The sequence below is a fragment of the Oncorhynchus gorbuscha genome, linkage group LG10, assembly GCF_021184085.1.
Source record: "Oncorhynchus gorbuscha isolate QuinsamMale2020 ecotype Even-year linkage group LG10, OgorEven_v1.0, whole genome shotgun sequence".
Classification (NCBI taxonomy): domain Eukaryota; kingdom Metazoa; phylum Chordata; class Actinopteri; order Salmoniformes; family Salmonidae; genus Oncorhynchus; species Oncorhynchus gorbuscha.
Genome location: NC_060182.1, coordinates 74227544 through 74246232, shown reverse-complemented (window position 1 = coordinate 74246232; position 18689 = coordinate 74227544). Strand labels below are relative to the sequence as shown.

General features: G+C 45.4%; 1 protein-coding gene across 2 annotated transcripts; it reads left to right on the top strand.

Moving 5' to 3' along the window:
* Positions 1-11454: 11454 nt before the first annotated feature.
* Positions 11455-18313, top strand: LOC124046554 (chloride intracellular channel protein 5-like). 2 transcript variants are annotated; one of them, XM_046367047.1, is made up of 6 exons: positions 11455-12088; positions 16512-16621; positions 16691-16816; positions 16898-17004; positions 17086-17267; positions 17567-18313. In XM_046367047.1, the coding sequence occupies exons 1-6, from the start codon at positions 11510-11512 to the stop codon at positions 17729-17731; spliced, it is 1269 nt and encodes a 422-aa protein (XP_046223003.1). In that variant the 5' UTR covers positions 11455-11509; the 3' UTR covers positions 17732-18313. The 2 variants fall into 2 exon arrangements, with proteins under 2 accessions (XP_046223003.1, XP_046223004.1); XM_046367048.1 differs by lacking the exon at positions 11455-12088 and adding an exon at positions 12769-14090.
* The last annotated feature ends 376 nt before the right edge of the window (positions 18314-18689 follow it).

The window sequence follows — 18689 nt, the reverse complement described above, 5'->3', positions numbered from 1 at the left end:
GGCCTCCACAACTTGAACAGACCTGAGAGAGAGAGAGAGAGAGAGAGAGAGAGAGAGAGAGAGAGAGAGAGAAGAGAGAGAGAGAGAGAGAGAGAGAGAGAGAGAGAGAGAGAGAGAGAGAGAGAGAGAGAGAGAGAGAGAGAGAGAGAGAGAAGAGAGAGAGAAGAGAGAGAGAGGAGAGAGAGAGAGAGAGAGAGAGAGAGAGAGAGAGAGAGAGAGAGAGAGAGAGAGAGAGAGAGAGAGAGAGAGAGAGAGAGAGAGAGAGAGAGAGAGAGAGAGAGAGAGAGAGAGAGAGAGAGAGAGAGAGAGAGAGAGAGAGAGAGAGAGAGAGAGAGAGGAGAGAGAGAGAGAGAGAGAGGAGAGAGGAAGAGAGAGGGGAGAGGAAGAGAGAGAAGAGAGAGAGAAGAGAGGGAGAGAGGGTAGTACAGTCGTGGCCAAAAGTTTTGAGAATGACAAATATTAATTTCCACAAGGTTTGCAACTTCAGTGTCATTAAATATTTTTGTCAGATGTTACTATGGAACACTGAAGTATAATTACAAGCATTTCATAAGTGTCAAATGCTTTTATTGACAATTACATGAAGTTGATGCAAAGAGTCAATATTTGCAGTGTTGACACTTCTTTTTGAAGACCTCTGCAATCCGCTCTGGCATGCTGTGGCTAAATTGCCAATCTGGCACTCAAACCATCACTTTCACCTAATAATCCCCAGTTTACAATTGGCTCATTCATCCCCCTCCTTTCTCCTATAACTATTCCCCAGGTCGTTGCTGTAAATGAGAACGTGTTCTCAGTCAACTTACCTGGTAAAATAACGGATATAACATTTAAAACGTTTTTTTTAAACAAGAGAATCACTGACATGATGTCAGCTGGTCCTTTTGTGGCAGTGTTGAAATGCAGTGAAAATATTTTTTTGAGATTGTGTTCATTTGCAAGGCAAAGAGGGATTTTGCAATTAATTGCAATTCATCTGATCACTCTTCATAACATTCTGGAGTATATGCAAATTGTCATCAAACAAACTGAGGCAGCAGACTTTGTGAAAATTAATATTTGTGTCATTCTCAAAACTTTTGGCCACAACTGTAGTGCTCATTTAAATGTCCTGTCTTTCAGCTATAGTAAAAACAACATATTTCAATAGAAACATGATAATAATGTAATACATGTAATACAAACAATAAGGCAGACTGACCTGTGAGTGTGGTGAGAACCAGCAGTACCCCCACCACCAGTCCCACCATTAGGGAGGTGTTGACACAGCCCTCCCCAGCCAGGAAGCAGCGTGCCTGGGACAGAGATCAGTTGTTTGGCGCCAGTGGCAGCCCCAGCAGCTGACACATTAACCAGAATCTCCTTTAACTAGTCATAAACTTCTCACTCACAGTGAGTATATGTGTGTGTATGTGTATAGCTCCATTGGGTATGATAGCAGCAAGGGTTAGGTCTACTACTGAGTAGTTGTCAGGGTAATGACATTCGTCCAGTCTGATACAGAAGCTTTAGGTTGGATAGAAGGAACCGTCTGAAACCGTCAAACGACACCAACAACACCGCCGCCACTTTCTGTCTTTCCCAACGAAGCAGCCAATGAGGCGACGCTAAAGAGGAAGTACAGCAGCGCTAACATTCTAAGAGTGAGTGAGTGAGTGAGTGAGTGAGTGAGTGAGTGAGTGAGTGAGTGAGTGAGTGAGTGAGTGAGTGAGTGAGTGAGACCAAATTAGTGTGGAGTACACACTAAGGTTAGAGTCCTTAAAGCGATCACCCCACCTCTGTTTTGGTATAAAGCTGAGGGATGGGCCTGGAGAAATGTGACCACTCAAATTCATAGACAGAGCTATGAATGCAAGAACTAACCATCCATGATATCAAAATGATAGTTTTAACAATGTTTTGAAGCTATAAAGTGTTTGCTTACAAGCATTGGAGTAAAACAAGCTTATATTTTGGGTAACATTTTGACTAACCTTGAGGCATTTATAAGTTATATTCTTCAAGAATCAATGGGTATCTGTCATTAATTTAGAAGTTTAAAAAAAATGTATGTAACAACTAACTATTCTAGCTTTAAAACCAATAAAGCCTTTATATGGCCGTGTTCAAGGTGACTTACGAAAGCAGACGGAAGTCGATGACTGCAGTCGGGGGAGGTGCAAATGCTTCAACTAAAAGTCCAAACAAACTTTGTGATGGAAAAATACCAAATTATGGTTGTGGAGTATATACCAATAAAGCCTTTAGCTATAATATATTGTTATAAAGACGTATAATATACATGTATTTCAAGATGACATTTTCTGAAAAGCTTCCTCTCCCTGAGGGAAACGCTCTGTAACGGCTGATTTCTTCCTCTGAAGAGGTGTAGCAAGGATCGGACCAAGATGGGGCGTGGTAAGTGTCCATGTTTTAATAAGAAAAACTCAACATGAACACAAAATACAAAAACAATAAATGTGACCAAACCGAAACAGTCCCGTGTGTCACAAACACTGACACAGGAAACAATCACCCACAAACCAACAGTGGAAAGACAGGCTACCTATGTATGATTCTCAATCAGAGACAACTAACGACACCTGCCTCTGATTGAGAACCATACTAGGCCAAACACAGAATTAGAAAGACATAGAAACACAAAACATAGACTGCCCACCCCAACTTACGCCCTGACTGTCATGTTTGTCATTTATTATCATGTCTTGTCCCTGTGCTCCCCATGCTATTCGTTTCCCTCTGCTGGTCTTATTTGGTTCTTTCCCTCCTATCCCTCTCTCTCCCCCTCCCTCTCTCACTCTCTCGCTCTCTCTTCTCTCTGTCGTTCCGTTCCTGCTCCCAGCTGTTCCTATTCCCCTAATCATCATTTAGTCTTCCCACACCTGTTCCCGATCCTTTCCCCTGATTAGATTCCCTATTTATTCCTTTGTAATCCGTTCCTGTTCCGTCGGTTCCTTGTTTTGTATTCCATGCTGTAATTGCGTTTCGCCCTGTCCTGTCGTGTTTTTTGCCGTGATTGTGTATCACCCTGTCCTGTCGTGTTTTGTGCCTTCTTCAGACGCTGCGTGTGAGCAGGTGTCTCAGTTGACTACGGCCTGCGCCTGAAGCGACCTGCAGTCTGTGGCCGCTTCTCCAGTTGTTTTCCCTTCTACTATCTAGAGGATTTCAGTTATTCGGTTTTGAGCATTAATAAACTCTGTTTCTGTTAAGTCGCGTTTGGGTCCTCCTTCACCTGCATAACAGAAGGAACCGACCAAAGAATGGACCCAGCGACTTCAGACGCTGTTTACACTGCCGTCAAGATCCAAGGAGCCATGCTCGGCAGACACGAGCAGGAATTGTCTGCTGCTCGCCATGCCGTGGAGAACCTGGCCGCTCAGGTTTCCGACCTCTCTGGACAGTTCCAGAGTCTACGTCTCGTGCCACCTGTTACTCCCTGGCCTGCCGAGCCTCCAGAACCCAGGGTTAATAACCCACCTTGCTACTCCGGGCAGCCCACTGAGTGCCGCTCCTTTCTCACGCAGTGTGAGATTGTGTTCTCTCTCCAACCCCACACATACTCTAGAGAGAGAGCTCGGGTTGCTTACGTCATTTCACTCCTTACTGGCCGGGCTCGAGAATGGGGCACAGCTATCTGGGAGGCAAGGGCTGATTGCTCTAACAGATTCCAGAACTTTAAAGAGGAGATGATTCGGGTTTTTGACCGTTCAGTTTTTGGTGAGGAAAAGGGCCCTGGCTTCCTTATGCCAAGGTGAACGGTCCATAACGGATTATTCCATTGAGTTTCGCACTCTTGCTGCCTCTAGTGAGTGGAACGAGCCGGCGCTGCTCGCTCGTTTTCTGGAGGGACTCCACGCAGCGGTTAAGGATGAGATTCTTTCCCGGGAGGTTCCTTCAGATGTGGACTCTTTGATTGCTCTCGCCATCCGCATAGAACGACGGGTAGATCTTCGTCACCGGGCTCGTGGAAGAGAGCTCGCATCAACGGTGTTTCCCTGCTCCGCATCGCAACCATCTCCCTCCTCTGGCTTTGAGACTGAGCCCATGCAGCTGGGAGGGATTCGCATCTCGAATAAGGAGAGGGAACAGAGGATCACCAACCGCCTGTGCCTCTATTGCGGAGTTGCTGGACATTTTGTTATTTCATGTCCAGTAAGAGGCCAGAGCCCATCAGTAAGCGGAGGGCTACTGGTGAGCGCTACTACTCAGGTCCCTTCATCTAGATCTTGTACTACTATGTCGGTCCATCTACGCTGGACCGGTTCGGGTGCTACATGCAGTGCCTTGATTGACTCTGGGGCTGAGGGTTGTTTCATGGACGAAGCATGGGTTCGGAAACATAACATTCCTTTCAGACCATTAGACAAGCCTACGCCCATGTTTGCCTTAGATGGTAGTCATCTTCCCAGTATCAAATTTGAGACACTACCTTTAACTCTCACAGTATCTGGTAACCACAGTGAGACTATTTCTTTTTTGATTTTCCGTTCACCGTTTACACCTGTTGTTTTGGGTCATCCCTGGCTAGTATGTCATAATCCTTCTATTAATTGGTCTAGTAATTCTATCCTATCCTGGAACGTTTCTTGTCATGTGAAGTGTTTAATGTCTGCCATCCCTCCCGTTTCTTCTCTCCCTACTTCTCAGGAGGAACCTGGCGATTTGACAGAGTGCCGGAGGAATATCATGATCTGCGCACGGTCTTCAGTCGGTCCCGAGCCAACTCCCTTCCTCCTCACCGGTCGTATGATTGTAGTGTTGATCTCCTTCCAGGGACCACGCCTCCTCGAGGTAGACTATACTCTCTGTCGGCTCCCGAACGTAAGGCTCTCGAGGATTATTTGTCTGTGTCTCTTGACGCCGGTACCATAGTGCCTTCTTCTTCTCCGGCCGGGGCGGGGTTCTTTTTGTTAAGAAGAAGGACGGTACTCTGCGCCCCTGCGTGGATTATCGAGGGCTGAATGACATAACGGTTAAGAATCGTTATCCGCTTCCCCTTATGTCATCAGCCTTCGAGATTCTGCAGGGAGCCAGGTGCTTTACTAAGTTGGACCTTCGTAACGCTTACCATCTCGTGCGCATCAGAGAGGGGGACGAGTGGAAACGGCGTTTAACACTCCGTTAGGGCATTTTGAGTACCGGGTTCTGCCGTTCGGTCTCGCCAATGCGCCAGCTGTTTTTCAGGCATTAGTTAATGATGTTCTGAGAGACATGCTGAACATTTTTGTTTTTGTCTATCTTGACGATATCCTGATTTTTTCTCCGTCACTCGAGATTCATGTTCAGCACGTTCGACGTGTTCTACAGCGCCTTTTAGAGAATTGTCTCTACGTAAAGGCTGAGAAGTGCTCTTTTCATGTCTCCTCCGTTACTTTTCTCGGTTCCGTTATTTCCGCTGAAGGCATTCAGATGGATTCCGCTAAGGTCCAAGCTGTCAGTGATTTTCCAAGGTCACGTGTCGAGTTGCAGCGCTTTTTAGGTTTCGCTAATTTCTATCGGCGTTTCATTCGTATTTCGGTCAAGTTGCTGCCCCTCTCACAGCTCTTACTTCTGTCAAGACGTGTTTTAAGTGGTCCGGTTCCGCCCAGGGAGCTTTTGATCTTCTAAAAGAAAACGTCCGCTCCTATCCTCGTTACTCCTGACGTCACTAGACAATTCATTGTCGAGGTTGACGCTTCAGAGGTAGGCGTGGGAGCCATTCTATCCCAGCGCTTCCAGTCTGACGATAAGGTTCATCCTTGCGCTTATTTTTCTCATCGCCTGTCGCCATCTGAGCGCAACTATGATGTGGGTAACCGTGAACTGCTCGCCATAGCCCTAGGCGAATGGCGACAGTGGTTGGAGGGGGCGACCGTTCCTTTTGTCGTTTGGACAGACCATAAGAAAGTACATCCGTTTACGACTTAATGCCCGTCAAGCTCGTTGGGCGTTGTTTTTCAAGTTTGTGATTTCTTACCGTCCGGGTAGCAAGAACACCAAGCCTGATGCCTTATCCCGTCTGTTTAGTTCTTCTGTGGCTTCTACTGATCTCGAGGGGATTCTTCCTTATGGGCGTGTTGTCGGGTTGACAGTCTGGGGAATTGAAAGACAGGTTAAGCAAGCACTCACGCACACTGCGTCGCCGCGCGCTTGTCCTAGTAACCTCCTTTTCGTTCCTGTTTCCACTCGTCTGGCTGTTCTTCAGTGGGCTCACTCTGCCAAGTTAGCTGGTCATCCCGGTGTTCGAGGCACTCTTGCGTCTATTCGCCAGCGCTTTTGGTGGCCGACTCAGGAGCGTGACACGCGCCGTTTCGTGGCTGCGTGTTCAGACTGCGCGCAGAAGAAGTCTGGTAATTTTTTTTTCTGCTTCTGCTCCTGGTCTTGCTGGGTCTCAGTCTGTTCCCTGCCATCGCATCTCTCCTGTTCTTGTCCCTGCCCTTGCTGTGTCTCAGTCTGTCCCTAGTTCTCATTTTTTTTTTTTTTTTAGAGTAGTACCCTAGTTTCCCTTTTTATCGTTTTTTCGTTACGGTCCTGAGGAGAGGAGTTGGGTTCTTTCTCGGGACGTGCTGGACCGTTTGATCTATGATTTCCTCCGTTGCTGCCAGTGTTCCTCCTCGAGAGCGCCAGGAGGCGCTCGGTGAGTGGGGGTACTGTCATGTTTGTCATTTATTATCATGTCTTGTCCCTGTGCTCCCCATGCTATTCGTTTCCCTCTGCTGGTCTTATTTGGTTCTTTCCCTCCTATCCCTCTCTCTCCCCCTCCCTCTCTCACTCTCTCGCTCTCTCTTCTCTCTGTCGTTCCGTTCCTGCTCCCAGCTGTTCCTATTCCCCTAATCATCATTTAGTCTTCCCACACCTGTTCCCGATCCTTTCCCCTGATTAGATTCCCTATTTATTCCTTTGTAATCCGTTCCTGTTCCGTCGGTTCCTTGTTTTGTATTCCATGCTGTAATTGCGTTTCGCCCTGTCCTGTCGTGTTTTTTGCCGTGATTGTGTATCACCCTGTCCTGTCGTGTTTTGTGCCTTCTTCAGACGCTGCGTCAGAGCAGGTGTCTCAGTTGACTACGGCCTGCGCCTATTGAGAAGCGACCTGCAGTCTGTGGCCGCTTCTCCAGTTGTTTTCCCCTCTACTATCTAGAGGATTTCAGTTATTCGGTTTTGAGCATTAATAAACTCTGTTTCTGTTAAGTCGCGTTTGGGTCCTCCTTCACCTGCATAACACTGACCATACTAAAATAAAGACAAAACAAAGGAAATAAAGGTCAGAACGTGACACTCTCCCATGTCCAAATGTCATTTTCGAGGAAGTTTCATCTTACTAAGGAGAACAGAGAGGACTATGATATTTTACAAGTCTGTGAAATCTCCTTAATATACTGAATTACCACTGGTGTGATCTGACAGGGCTCACAGGACACACACACACACACGGTGTCACTGTGACAAACACACACATTGTGTCACACACACTGTGACCCAAACACACTGTGACACAAACACACTGTGACACACACACACACACTGTGACACACACACAAACACACCTGTGGTTATTGTCAAACAAGTCCCAGTGAATTACACCGCCCATATGCAAAGCCTGCAGGCTAGGGTTTCAAATGGAAATCAAATGACAACTGCTAAGCTAATGGAGCTAACTAGAAAATCAGGAAATTAGTCATTACATACATGAAGGGCACTTTTCTGCATTTGCTTTATGATCGATGAAAATCTCCATATTGCAAATGTACGGTCCCTTACTAAACGTCCACGAATGTTTGTGTAACGGATGTGAAACGGCTAGCTTAGTTAGCGGTGTGCGCTAAATAGCGTTTCAATCGGTTACGTCACTTGCTCTGAGACCTTGAAGTAGTAGTTCCCCTTGCTCTGCAAGGGCCGCGGCTTTTGTGGAGCGATGGGTAACGATGCTTCGAGGGTGACTGTTGTCGATATGTGCAGAGGGTCCCTGGTTCGCGCCCGGGTATGGGCGAGGGGACGGATGTAAAATTATACTGTTACATTTGTAAAACACGGCGGCGGGCCGTTTATCGGGGCCAGATCTTCCGGGAAACCGACATTCGGTTTCCGTTTTATAACATTTTCTAATTTTGGTCCTTTTTCCACTGTCCCGGGTAAATTCCACCAGATGGCGATTGGAATCTTATTGCAAATGTACAAAACATCACCAATGGCCACCATGGCCATTTCTCCTAAACGGAAAGGACAAAACTTGGTTAGCATAGGTTTGGGCTAACTAATGGGCTGCTAGCCCAGAAACAAGATGGTGTCGAGGCCTCAACGCTTTTTGAGTTAAGGCCATTTTTCTGGGATTATAGGTCAAAAACAAAAATAAAGCGCTAATTTGACCACTTCACGTCAAAGTACATGAACCTACGGTGTCAGGAAAAAAAGAACCAGCCATTTATCTATTGTAATTGACGAGAAATCGTACAATGTACAATTGGTGATGGTCAAAGAAATTTCGTTTTTTTTTCAAAAAAGTTACAGATCCAGTTGTTCAGAGGAATCCGTTAAGGTGAGTTTCGGAGCTCTGCGAGATTTCTGTGATTTTCTGAAATCACACACACTCATTCAACCCTCTGTAAATTAGTCAGTTCTTAACGTAAAGACTTAAAACTCAACATTCTGTAAGAGACTACCCCAAGGAGGGGGTATATATGTTTACTTTTAGCTTCCTGTGCCAACTTGAAGTGCCAACTGGAAGTGCCTTTAATTGGGGTCATAGGGGCTGTTTTGAAGGGTTAAAATAGTCACATCTTTCCAAAACTTCATATGTGTGATTAGGGAACACTCATGAACTGTAAATCAGTCATGTCTCCCATCAGATTTCCAAGAAAAGCTCTCTCACACACACAGCAAGGACAAAGTGACAGAGTGTGGGTCTTACAGACACACAGAACCTGCAATAGTTACCTTCGTTCGATCTATCAAAGAACCGTCAGACCTAGAGCTCTGAAACTTTAGAAACCTGTTCTCGAGCTCAAGTTGATAGTATGTGGTGAGCTATGTGGCTCTAGAAGGTTCTCAGACCAAGAAACAGCCTCGTACATTTGCAAAACTTCAATTCATTTTGACCCTCACAAAAATGACAACATTTAGAAAAGTCCTAGAGTCGCAAGACTAGGTGCATTGAAACCACCTCAGCCCATAGAGACGGACCCTAACGTTTCTGTCCGATAGCTCATTCAAGGACCCAGTAGCAACGCCTGGAAAATGTGTATTTTCAGCACCAATTAAACAGAAGGTGCTGTGAATTTTGGGCCTGCTCTGAAATATGTGATAGTTGGCTTCTAAACGAGTTGGATAAAGTGGGTGAGTTTGTATCAGTTTGGTGTCAGAATGATATTTAATTGACTGATGGATGGTGACTTGCTGGCTAACTTGTGCCCATATGCAATATGTTTAAACAGTGATAGACCATCACCAAATTGACATTCTGAAATCAACACAAACAAGTGATGGAGAGAAAGCAGAATCACTGCCCAGCCATCCCGAGTTCATCGGGCCAGTCAATTTCGCATTCCTGCAGTATTTTTGAGCATGTCAAATTCGTGATGGTAAATGCCCATTGAAACATATTGCAAATGGACAGCTGTGCACCTGGTGATTGGAATGGGTTACCAGGAGCACATGTTTTAAATGGTTTTTAATGCCTTTAGGGGGAGAAAATGGTCTACGGTTGGGTAGGAAGCAACCCCCACCCGTGCCTATCAAATAGGGGGCACCCCTGGTCATTTTGGAAGTTTTTTAAAAATGGTCCCACTTCTCCCTCATCATACATGACAAATAGACCATCTAGGTTGATTCATAGCTTAACGTAGTGCTATATATCATTTGGGCAGTTTAAATGCCATTTGGACATGGTTCACTGACTTTTGTGTTTGGAAACCGACTTCCTATGATCGTACATGGCAAATCGACATAACATCCTGATTTGGCATTTTCCATACTTTCATATTGCATTTACATTTACAAGTCATTTAGCAGACGCTCTTTGAACATTTCTTATGGCATTTGGCAATGGTTCACTGACTTTTGACTTCGACCTTTGACTTCCTATGAAATCATATTGCAAATGGACAAAACATGCCTTATGGACAAGTTTTTAAAAATATGTCAATAAAATATGACAAAAGTATGTTCATACAGTTCTTATACATGTATAATTGACAAACGGTCCAGAAATCACTTTTTTAAGGGGGTGATAAAGTTGGTGTTTTTTCTTCTAATTTTCTAAATTTGACCCTTGGGTCTTGGGTTGATGTGCATTTGGAATATGAACATTTACTGTGGAGCGCGCTCACCATCTATTGGATTTTTGCTGTGTGACACTTGGCATTTACCATATGACATTTGCCATAAGCTTTGAATGAAATGCTGTCCCTTTGAGTGGTATTGGACATCGTGTATATGTTTCGTATGGTGCCAATATGTTCCCATTCATTTTTGTCCATTTCAGGGGGGTCTTCCCTTACATTATATTGACAACCCCCACCACCACCACCACCACCCCCACCACCACCACCACCACCACCACTACTACTACTACTGCTGCCACCAATGCACTGCCACCACCACCACAGCACATCATGTAGCTAGCTAGTGATTTTAATGACAGTTATAGCTCCCTACTAGCTTCAGAGAAATATAGCTACAACTGACGACTTTTTTCCAAACTAAAAGTTTGGTAGCTAACTTACTACCTCTGCCGGGTAGCTAACATTGGATGTTTACTAGCTAGCCAGCCAGCTGAAGGACTGCGCAAGATCGTCATACGCACCTTGTTAGTTTGTCAACAATTCCACAGCTTTCTCATTTGGTTTTAAATAGATCCGCGTTCACATCCATAGCTATCTACAATAGCTGTTGTCATTTCAATATCTTGACGATGTCCTAAAACGTCCTCAAAATAGAGGCGCTCCTTTTAACAAGCAGCTTGATAAACCAATCGTAATATAGGATACGTCGACAGACACGTCACACCCACAACAGACGCTTCCCGATTGGCCCAGTGGAACGAGGGCTAATCTACGGGTCTCCTCTCCCCTTTCTGCAGCCTACTGGAGATACTGAATTGACTTTGATGCCTCGGGAATCTGGGTCCGGGAGTCCAGCTAATTTATATCTGAAAATTATGGCAATCATGTTTTCCTCTCCTCTCCTCTCTCTCCTCCTCTCCTCTCCTCTCCCTCTCCCTCTCCTCCTCTCCTCTCCTCTCCTCTCCTCTCCTCTCCTCTCCTCTCCTCTCCTCTCCTCTCCTCTCCTCTGCTCTCCTCTCCTCTGCTCTGCACTATTCTCCTCTCCCCTCCTTGAGTGAACTCGTCCTCCAGGTTCAAAGTCCCCGGATAATCACAGCAATAAGTGTTGGTGGGGACAGACCGCTCATGTGCACACACGGCCCCCAGGTCATTTACAATCTCATCAACCTCCATCTCTCTCTCTATTTTCCCCTCCCTCCCCCCTCCCTCCCTCTCCTCCATGTCAGAAGCACCTGTTGCATCGTGGTGAGAACATGAACATGGAGCAGCAGAGTGAGAACATTTACGAGACTCCCCTGGACAGAGACTCAGACAGCCCAACGGAGGATACCTACCAGAACCAGACCCAGACCAGCAGTATCTACGAGACACCCAGTGACGTGGTGAATGATTCTGTTTACTGTGATGTGGAAGCACCCCAGGCATCCGGGAACGGAAACGGAGACGGTCTAACTGTGGAGTACGAGAACACCGGGAGCCTGAGAGAGGCACCTGCGGTTCCACTGCCCCAACTGGAGAGCAAGAGCAGCTCCTTCAGGTCCTCCAGCTCATCAGAAGACGAGGGAGAAAGGGAGAAAAAGAAAGAGAGTGAGGGGGAGGAGAGGCTGGAGAGTGAGGAGGAGAAGGTGGAGGAGGAGAAGGAGGAGAAGAGGAAGTTGGAGAGGAGGGTTCTGCAGGCGAAGGTGAACACAGATGAAGCCTCTTCCCGGCGGTCCTCTTTGTCATCTTCTTCATCATCTATTTCTACTTCATCATCGTTGTCAGAGCAGGGGAACCCTCCTGAGGAACCAATGCCAGTAGCAGATGGGCCAGTGATCTCACTCTTCGTCAGGGTAAGACAACATGGTAATGATATCAGGGTACAACGTACTGTGAAAGATGTATGAGTTTAAGACCCAATTCAGTTGCGTGTCCCCACAAGGATAGTAAATGTCCCTACAAGGGTAGTAAAACAAGGAAGATAGAAGAACATAACGTGTGTCTGTGTGTGTGCGTATGTGTGTGTGTGGTGTGTATGTGTTTCATCATGCTCTGTAGACTGATATCAGAGTGGAGATTGCCCTCTCAAGGTCATGTCTGAGATAAAGTGAGCTATAAAACACATCCACACACACACACACACACACACACACACACACACACACACACACACACACACACACACACACACACACACACACACACACACACACACACACACACACACACACACACACACACACAGGTTTGAGGTTGATAGTAGTGCTGAAGACCACTAGAGAGAGCCTTGCACTTCTCTGACCGTTTAGGTGACATTACCACAGTCAGCAGTGTGTGTGTGTGTGTGTGTGTGTGTGTGTGTGTGTGTGTGTGTGTGTGTGTGTGTGTGTGTGTGTGTGTGTGTGTGTGTGTGTGTGTGTGTGTGTGTGTGTGTGTGTGTGTGTGTGTGTGTGTGTGTGTGTGTGTGTGTGTGTGTGTGTGTGTGTGTGTGTGTGTGTGTGTGTGTGTGGACTGTGTTTGTGTTTGTGTGAGGGGAGGGGAGGGTTGCCAAGATTCTAAATTTAAAATGAACTGACTGGAATTCCATCCCACCCCAATGACTCAACTGAGGGTTCCAGTAGCATGCGAATCCCCCTTGTTAGTGCATTTACTGTATGTGTCTGTGTGTTTATTTGATGTGTGTTTGTGGAGGGATATCACAGGTAAGGTCATCCTGCTTCCTCTCAAGGTTTGATTGATTTATTGATTAGGGCAGGTGTGAGTACAGGTGTGATTTTCTGTTTGATGTTTTCTATAGTTTAAATAGTTTTATAATCCTCCTACAATCTGATGGAGCTCTGAAGTCCACTTCACAGGTTATCTATATTGGATTTAACACGACAACACACCTCAATAAATAACAACAAGGTCAGCAGTAAAACACATCCACACACACACACACTCACACATACACACACACCCTCCGTTCCCGACACCACAGGTGCGTTTGAGTTGAAGAGTGAGTCACAAATGTCCCCCTACTCCTATTTTAGGGTACCACTTTTAGACTCAGGGGAATAGGCTCTGGACAAAAGCAGTGCACTACAGAAAAAAGGTGCTATCTAGAACCAAAAAGGGTTCTTTGGCTGTCCCCATTGGAGAACATTTTGAACAACCCCCTTTGGTTCCAGGTACAACCCTTTTGGGTTCCACGTAGAACACTTTCCAATGAGGGTTCTACATGGAATCCAAAAAAGTTGTACCTGGAACCAAAAAGGGTTTTACCTGGAACCAAAAATGATTATCCTATGGGGGACAACCACAGAACCTTTTTGGAACCCTTTTCTTCTAGGAGTGTACTGTATATAGGGGAAAGGGGTTCATTTCAGATCTAATTATGTTAATAAGGGAGGGAACCTGATCCATCCATACCTACCTGTCCTCCTTTTCCCTACACTACACTACAATCCCAAAGCACTTCTCCTTTTCCACTCTACTGCTTTCCCCCTCTCCCCCTCTTCTTACTGACACCTCAACCCCCCGGCCCCTTGACTATTTTTGACCGACACACTCATTCAGACAGCTGGACTCAGAGTACAAATCAAAACAACCAGGGCACACACACACACATACACATACATCAAGAGACACGGTCAGGACAGAAGCTCTGACACACAAGCGCGCAGCACAGCAAGGAGTTGCTGGGTACAACAGGACAAACGTGACTGGGCCAGAACCCAGGCTGAGAACACAGACGGACAATACACACATACACACTTTTGCAGAAGATAACACACACCCGTTAGAGCAGTGGAGATGACTGACACGTCTGCAGCTGAAGAGGAGAAGGACCCTGATATTGAACTTTTTGTCAAGGTGGGGGGTGTGTGTGTGTCTGTGTGTGTGTATTTGGGGATCATGTCTTTCTGCTGTATGATTATCTGCTGCGTAGTGTGTGTGTTTTGTTGTTGTTGTTGTTTTCCCGTGGCACAGGGCCAGAGTAACCCAACACGCCTGCGAGTGTTTTCTCTGTCCCCTGTCCCCTGTCTCCCCTATACCTTTCTCCTCCTATTCTCTGCTGCCCCCTCTCTCTTTCTCTGTCCCCTGTCCCCTGTCTCCCCTATACCTTTCTCCTCCTATTCTCTGCTGCCCCCTCTCTCTTTCTCTGTCCCCTGTCCCCTGTCTCCCCTATACCTTTCTCCTCCTATTCTCTGCTGCCCCCTCTCTCTTTCTCTGTCCCCTGTCCCCTGTCTCCCCTATACCTTTCTCCTCCTATTCTCTGCTGCCCCCTCTCTCTTTCTCTGTCCCCTGTCCCCTGTCTCCCCTATACCTTTCTCCTCCTATTCTCTGCTGCCCCCTCTCTCTTTCTCTGTCCCCTGTCCCCTGTCTCCCCTATACCTTTCTCCTCCTATTCTCTGCTGCCCCCTCTCTCTTTCTCTGTCCGACAGATCAGATCTACTGAATTATTTCTGGTCCTCTAAGCAGTGAAAGCATGAGGTTAACTGGTTAAATGGTTCAGTCATGTTGTGGCTCTAGTGTTGCCAGACTCATTCTTATGAGACTCATTTATACTTATTCATAGCTCCCTGATATGCAGATCTAATGAGGTAATGGTAGTTGGTATAGTGGGGTAGCTAGTATGAGGTAGATTTGGAGCATATGTTATGCTAAATAAACAAGGGATTTGCATTAGCGTTCATGTTCCTTGCCTCCTGTCATTTTGAGGTAGGTAATGGACTGTTCGGGTGTAGTTAGTGTAGTTGAGGGGAAGTTGTAGTTGGGGTAGTTATATTGTGGTGTAGCCTATATGTAGTAGGCCTTTTAGTGGTTAGTTACAGGGAAGTGTGTGTAGTAGTAAGATAGGTTTAGGTTGATATTTAGCTGGTATATGAGGTACTTCTAGGGGTAGTTAGCTGATATATGAGGTAGTTCTAGGGGTAGTTAGCTGGTATATGAGGTAGTTCTAGGAGTAGTTAGCTGGTATATGAGGTAGTTCTAGGGGTAGTTAGCTGGTATATGAGGTAGTTCTAGGGGTAGTTAGCTGGTTTATGAAGTAGTTCTAGGGGTAGTTAGCTGATGTATGAGGTAGTTCTAGGGGTAGTTAGCTGATGTATGAGGTAGTTCTCGGGGTAGTTAGCTGGTATATGAGGTAGTTCTAGGGGTAGTTAGCTGATGTATGAGGTAGTTCTAGGGGTAGTTAGCTGATATATGAGGTACTTCTAGGGGTAGTTAGCTGGTATATGAGGTAGTTCTAGGGGTAGTTAGCTGATGTATGAGGTAGTTCTAGGGGTAGTTAGCTGATGTATGAGGTAGTTCTAGGGGTAGTTAGCTCGTTTATGAAGTAGTTCTAGGGGTAGTTGCTGTATATGAGGTAATTCTAGGGGTAGTTAGCTGATGTATGAGGTAACTCTAGGGGTAGTTAGATGTATATGAGGTAGTTCTAGGGGTAGTTAGCTGATATATGAGGTAGTTCTAGGGGTAGTTAGCTGGTATATGAGGTAGTTCTAGGGGTAGTTAACTGTATATGAGGTAGTTCTAGGGGTAGTTAGCTGGTATATGAGGTAGTTCTAGGGGTAGTTAGCTGGTATATGAGGTACAGTAGGGTAGTTATAATGTGATGGTTGTTCCAGGGCAGTGTGTCCAGTGAGGTGTGTAATGGAAGGTTGATATATTATTCATGGTGTGTCTGGTGTCCCCTTACAGGATCCTCTTTCAGCCATCGCCATTGTGTGTGTGTGTGTGTGTGTGTGTGTGTGTGTGTGTGTGTGTGTGTGTGTGTGTGTGTGTGTGTGTGTGTGTGTGTGTGTGTGTGTGTGTGTGTGTGTGTGTGTGTGTGTGTGTGTGTGTGTGTGTGTGTGTGTGTGTGTGTGTGTGTGTGTGTGTGTGTGTGTGTGTGTGTGTGTGTGTGTGTGTGTGTGTGTGTGTGTGTGTTTTGCCAGTCTGACAAGGTCTGAGAGTATAGGGCAGTGATTTTAGTAGCCTAAAGGTTACAGGTAGCTGTAGTCATATCCTATTGTTTTGAGATCCATGCACAAATTGTGCAACTTGAAAAGGGTATGATACTGGCTCAAGAAATATTTAAATAACTGTATGTGTACTAATGTCTGCAGTGTGTGTGTGTGTGTGTGTGTGTGTGTGTGTGTGTGTGTGTGTGTGTGTGTGTGTGTGTGTGTGTGTGTGTGTGTGTGTGTGTGTGTGTGTGTGTGTGTGTGTGTGTGTGTGTGTGTGTGTGTGTGTGTGTGTGTGTGTGTGTGTGCGTGCGTGCGTGCGTGGTTGTGGTTGTTTGTGTGTGTGCAGGCAGGGAGTGATGGGGAGAGTATAGGTAACTGTCCGTTCTCTCAGCGTCTCTTCATGATCCTCTGGCTAAAAGGAGTCGTCTTCAACGTCACTACAGTCGACCTGAAGAGGTAAAACACACACGGACATACACACACTCTCAGATATACACTAACCCATCTGTGTGTGTTGTCCTATAGAAAGCCGGCTGACCTCCATAACCTTGCTCCAGGCACACACCCACCCTTCCTGACGTTCGAAGGAGAGGTGAAGACGGACATCAATAAGATAGAAGAATACTTAGAGGATATGCTGGCTCCACCCAGGTACACACACACACACGTGCATGCACACACACTGTAAAAAGTCTAAATAAGATTGTGTTTATTAACGCTGGTGGTCCTCAGGTACCCTAAACTGTCAGCTAAGAACCGGGAGTCTAATACGGCAGGAAACGACATCTTTGCCAAGTTTTCAGCCTACATCAAAAACATCAGGCCAGAGAACAACGCAGGTACACACACACACACTTCACTGATCTAAGTGGGTTGCCTGGGTTTGTGTGTGTGCAGTAATGTATGTGTGCATCCTGCAGTTCTAGAGAAAAGTCTCAACAAGGCATTAGCCAAGCTGGATGAGTTCCTTCTGTCCCCGCTGCCAGAGGAGCTGCAGGATGGCAGAGATGTGGCAGAAGGGGGGTCTATACGGAAGTATCTAGACGGAGACACATTAACACTGGCCGACTGCAACTTGCTGCCCAAATTACATGTCGTCAAGGTATTATTCCTGTTGTTATTATCCAACTACAGACAGAAAGTGATGATCAACCAATTACAGAAGTGGGCTGTATCAAGATACAGTATCTCTTTACCTTTGGTGTTTCATTCAGATCTGTTTGTGTCAGGCTGTCTGTTCCAGGATTTAGTGTTGTGCCCTAAATTCTTATGACCTCAAATAACACCTTCTGCCCATACAGGGCACCCCTTTTGGCCAGAGTCACCTATAGGTTTATATGGTTATGGTTACTGTATCAGAAGTGATTGTGATTCTCTCCATGGTGTGTGTTCTGTCTCCAGGTGGTCGCTAAGAGATACCGTAACTATGAGATCCCTGCAGAGCTGCGGGGTGTATGGCGTTACATTCAAAATGCCTACAGGCGAGATGAGTTTACCAACACCTGCGCGGCTGATGCAGAGATAGAACTAGCCTATCAGGATGTGGCCAAGAGGCTGTCCAAGTGATAATGCCTGGAATCCTTACTCTGTGTAGTTTTTCAAAATGAATCAAATCAGGTTTCATTAAATCCATTAAAATAACCCAGACTCAGTCATATAAAACCTATTTTAGTATATCCTGCTTTCTTTCACACTTCTGGACTTTTAGACTTTTACTCAAATAATAGTTTTTTTATATAGTTCCAGCTGTCCCACAAAAATACATTTAATATTGCAAGATGAACTTAATTCAAGATATATGATCTTCGATCTTTATAATATGTTAATATTTGAACCGTTTTAGTACAGTAAATTGGAGCAAAGAGCAGTAACCGAGGATGAAGAGAAAGTGTTATTTGAATGGAAGAACCACAGTAGATTTCAATGAATGGTTGGTTAGTAGATGAATGAATGACAGGGCATGTGATTGTGAAGTGAAAGTGCTTTCCCAGACTGCACCATCCTGTGGTCACAGAGTTGTTGTGTGAATTGTAAAACCAGGAATTGACAACAAAGTTTTCTTATAACTATACTGATTTGATCATAAGTTAACAAATGTTAATGAGTGTTATTGCTCTAATTTAAATAATAAATATATTTTCTCATAAATTAGTTGGCTGGACTCTTTACTTTTACTCAAGTAATTAACATGCTCTTCTATGAATGATACCAAAGTAAACAAGTGAGTGTGGGAGGGTGCTTGCATACAGAAACCACATGCTCTCACCCTCTGCTGAATAAATAATGATGTTCTTACAATGTGGATGAGATGATAGTTATGACTGGACATGAGAGGAGAGGAGGGGACACAGAAACAGGCAGACAGAGTGCCCTAACTTTACATTTATAAACTACAACATGCACTGAATCAGTGATTCATTTTGTTTTCCTGTGCCATGATTCTGGCATTGAACAAATCATCCTCGTGCTAGGCAGTTTCAGTGGTGCAGTACACTTAATTCATCTCAATTGTTATGGAAAGATT

What these genes read in the sequence shown, in the direction of transcription:
- LOC124046554 (XM_046367047.1), top strand. Translation starts at nt 11,510, where the DNA reads ATGAACATGGAGCAGCAGAGTGAGAACATTTACGAGACTCCCCTGGAC. An exon ending in TGATCTCACTCTTCGTCAGG is followed by an intron (nt 12,089 to 16,511) that starts GTAAGACAACAT and finishes GTGTGTGTGCAG; the next exon opens with GCAGGGAGTGATGGGGAGAG. An exon ending in GATATGCTGGCTCCACCCAG is followed by an intron (nt 16,817 to 16,897) that starts GTACACACACAC and finishes GGTGGTCCTCAG; the next exon opens with GTACCCTAAACTGTCAGCTA.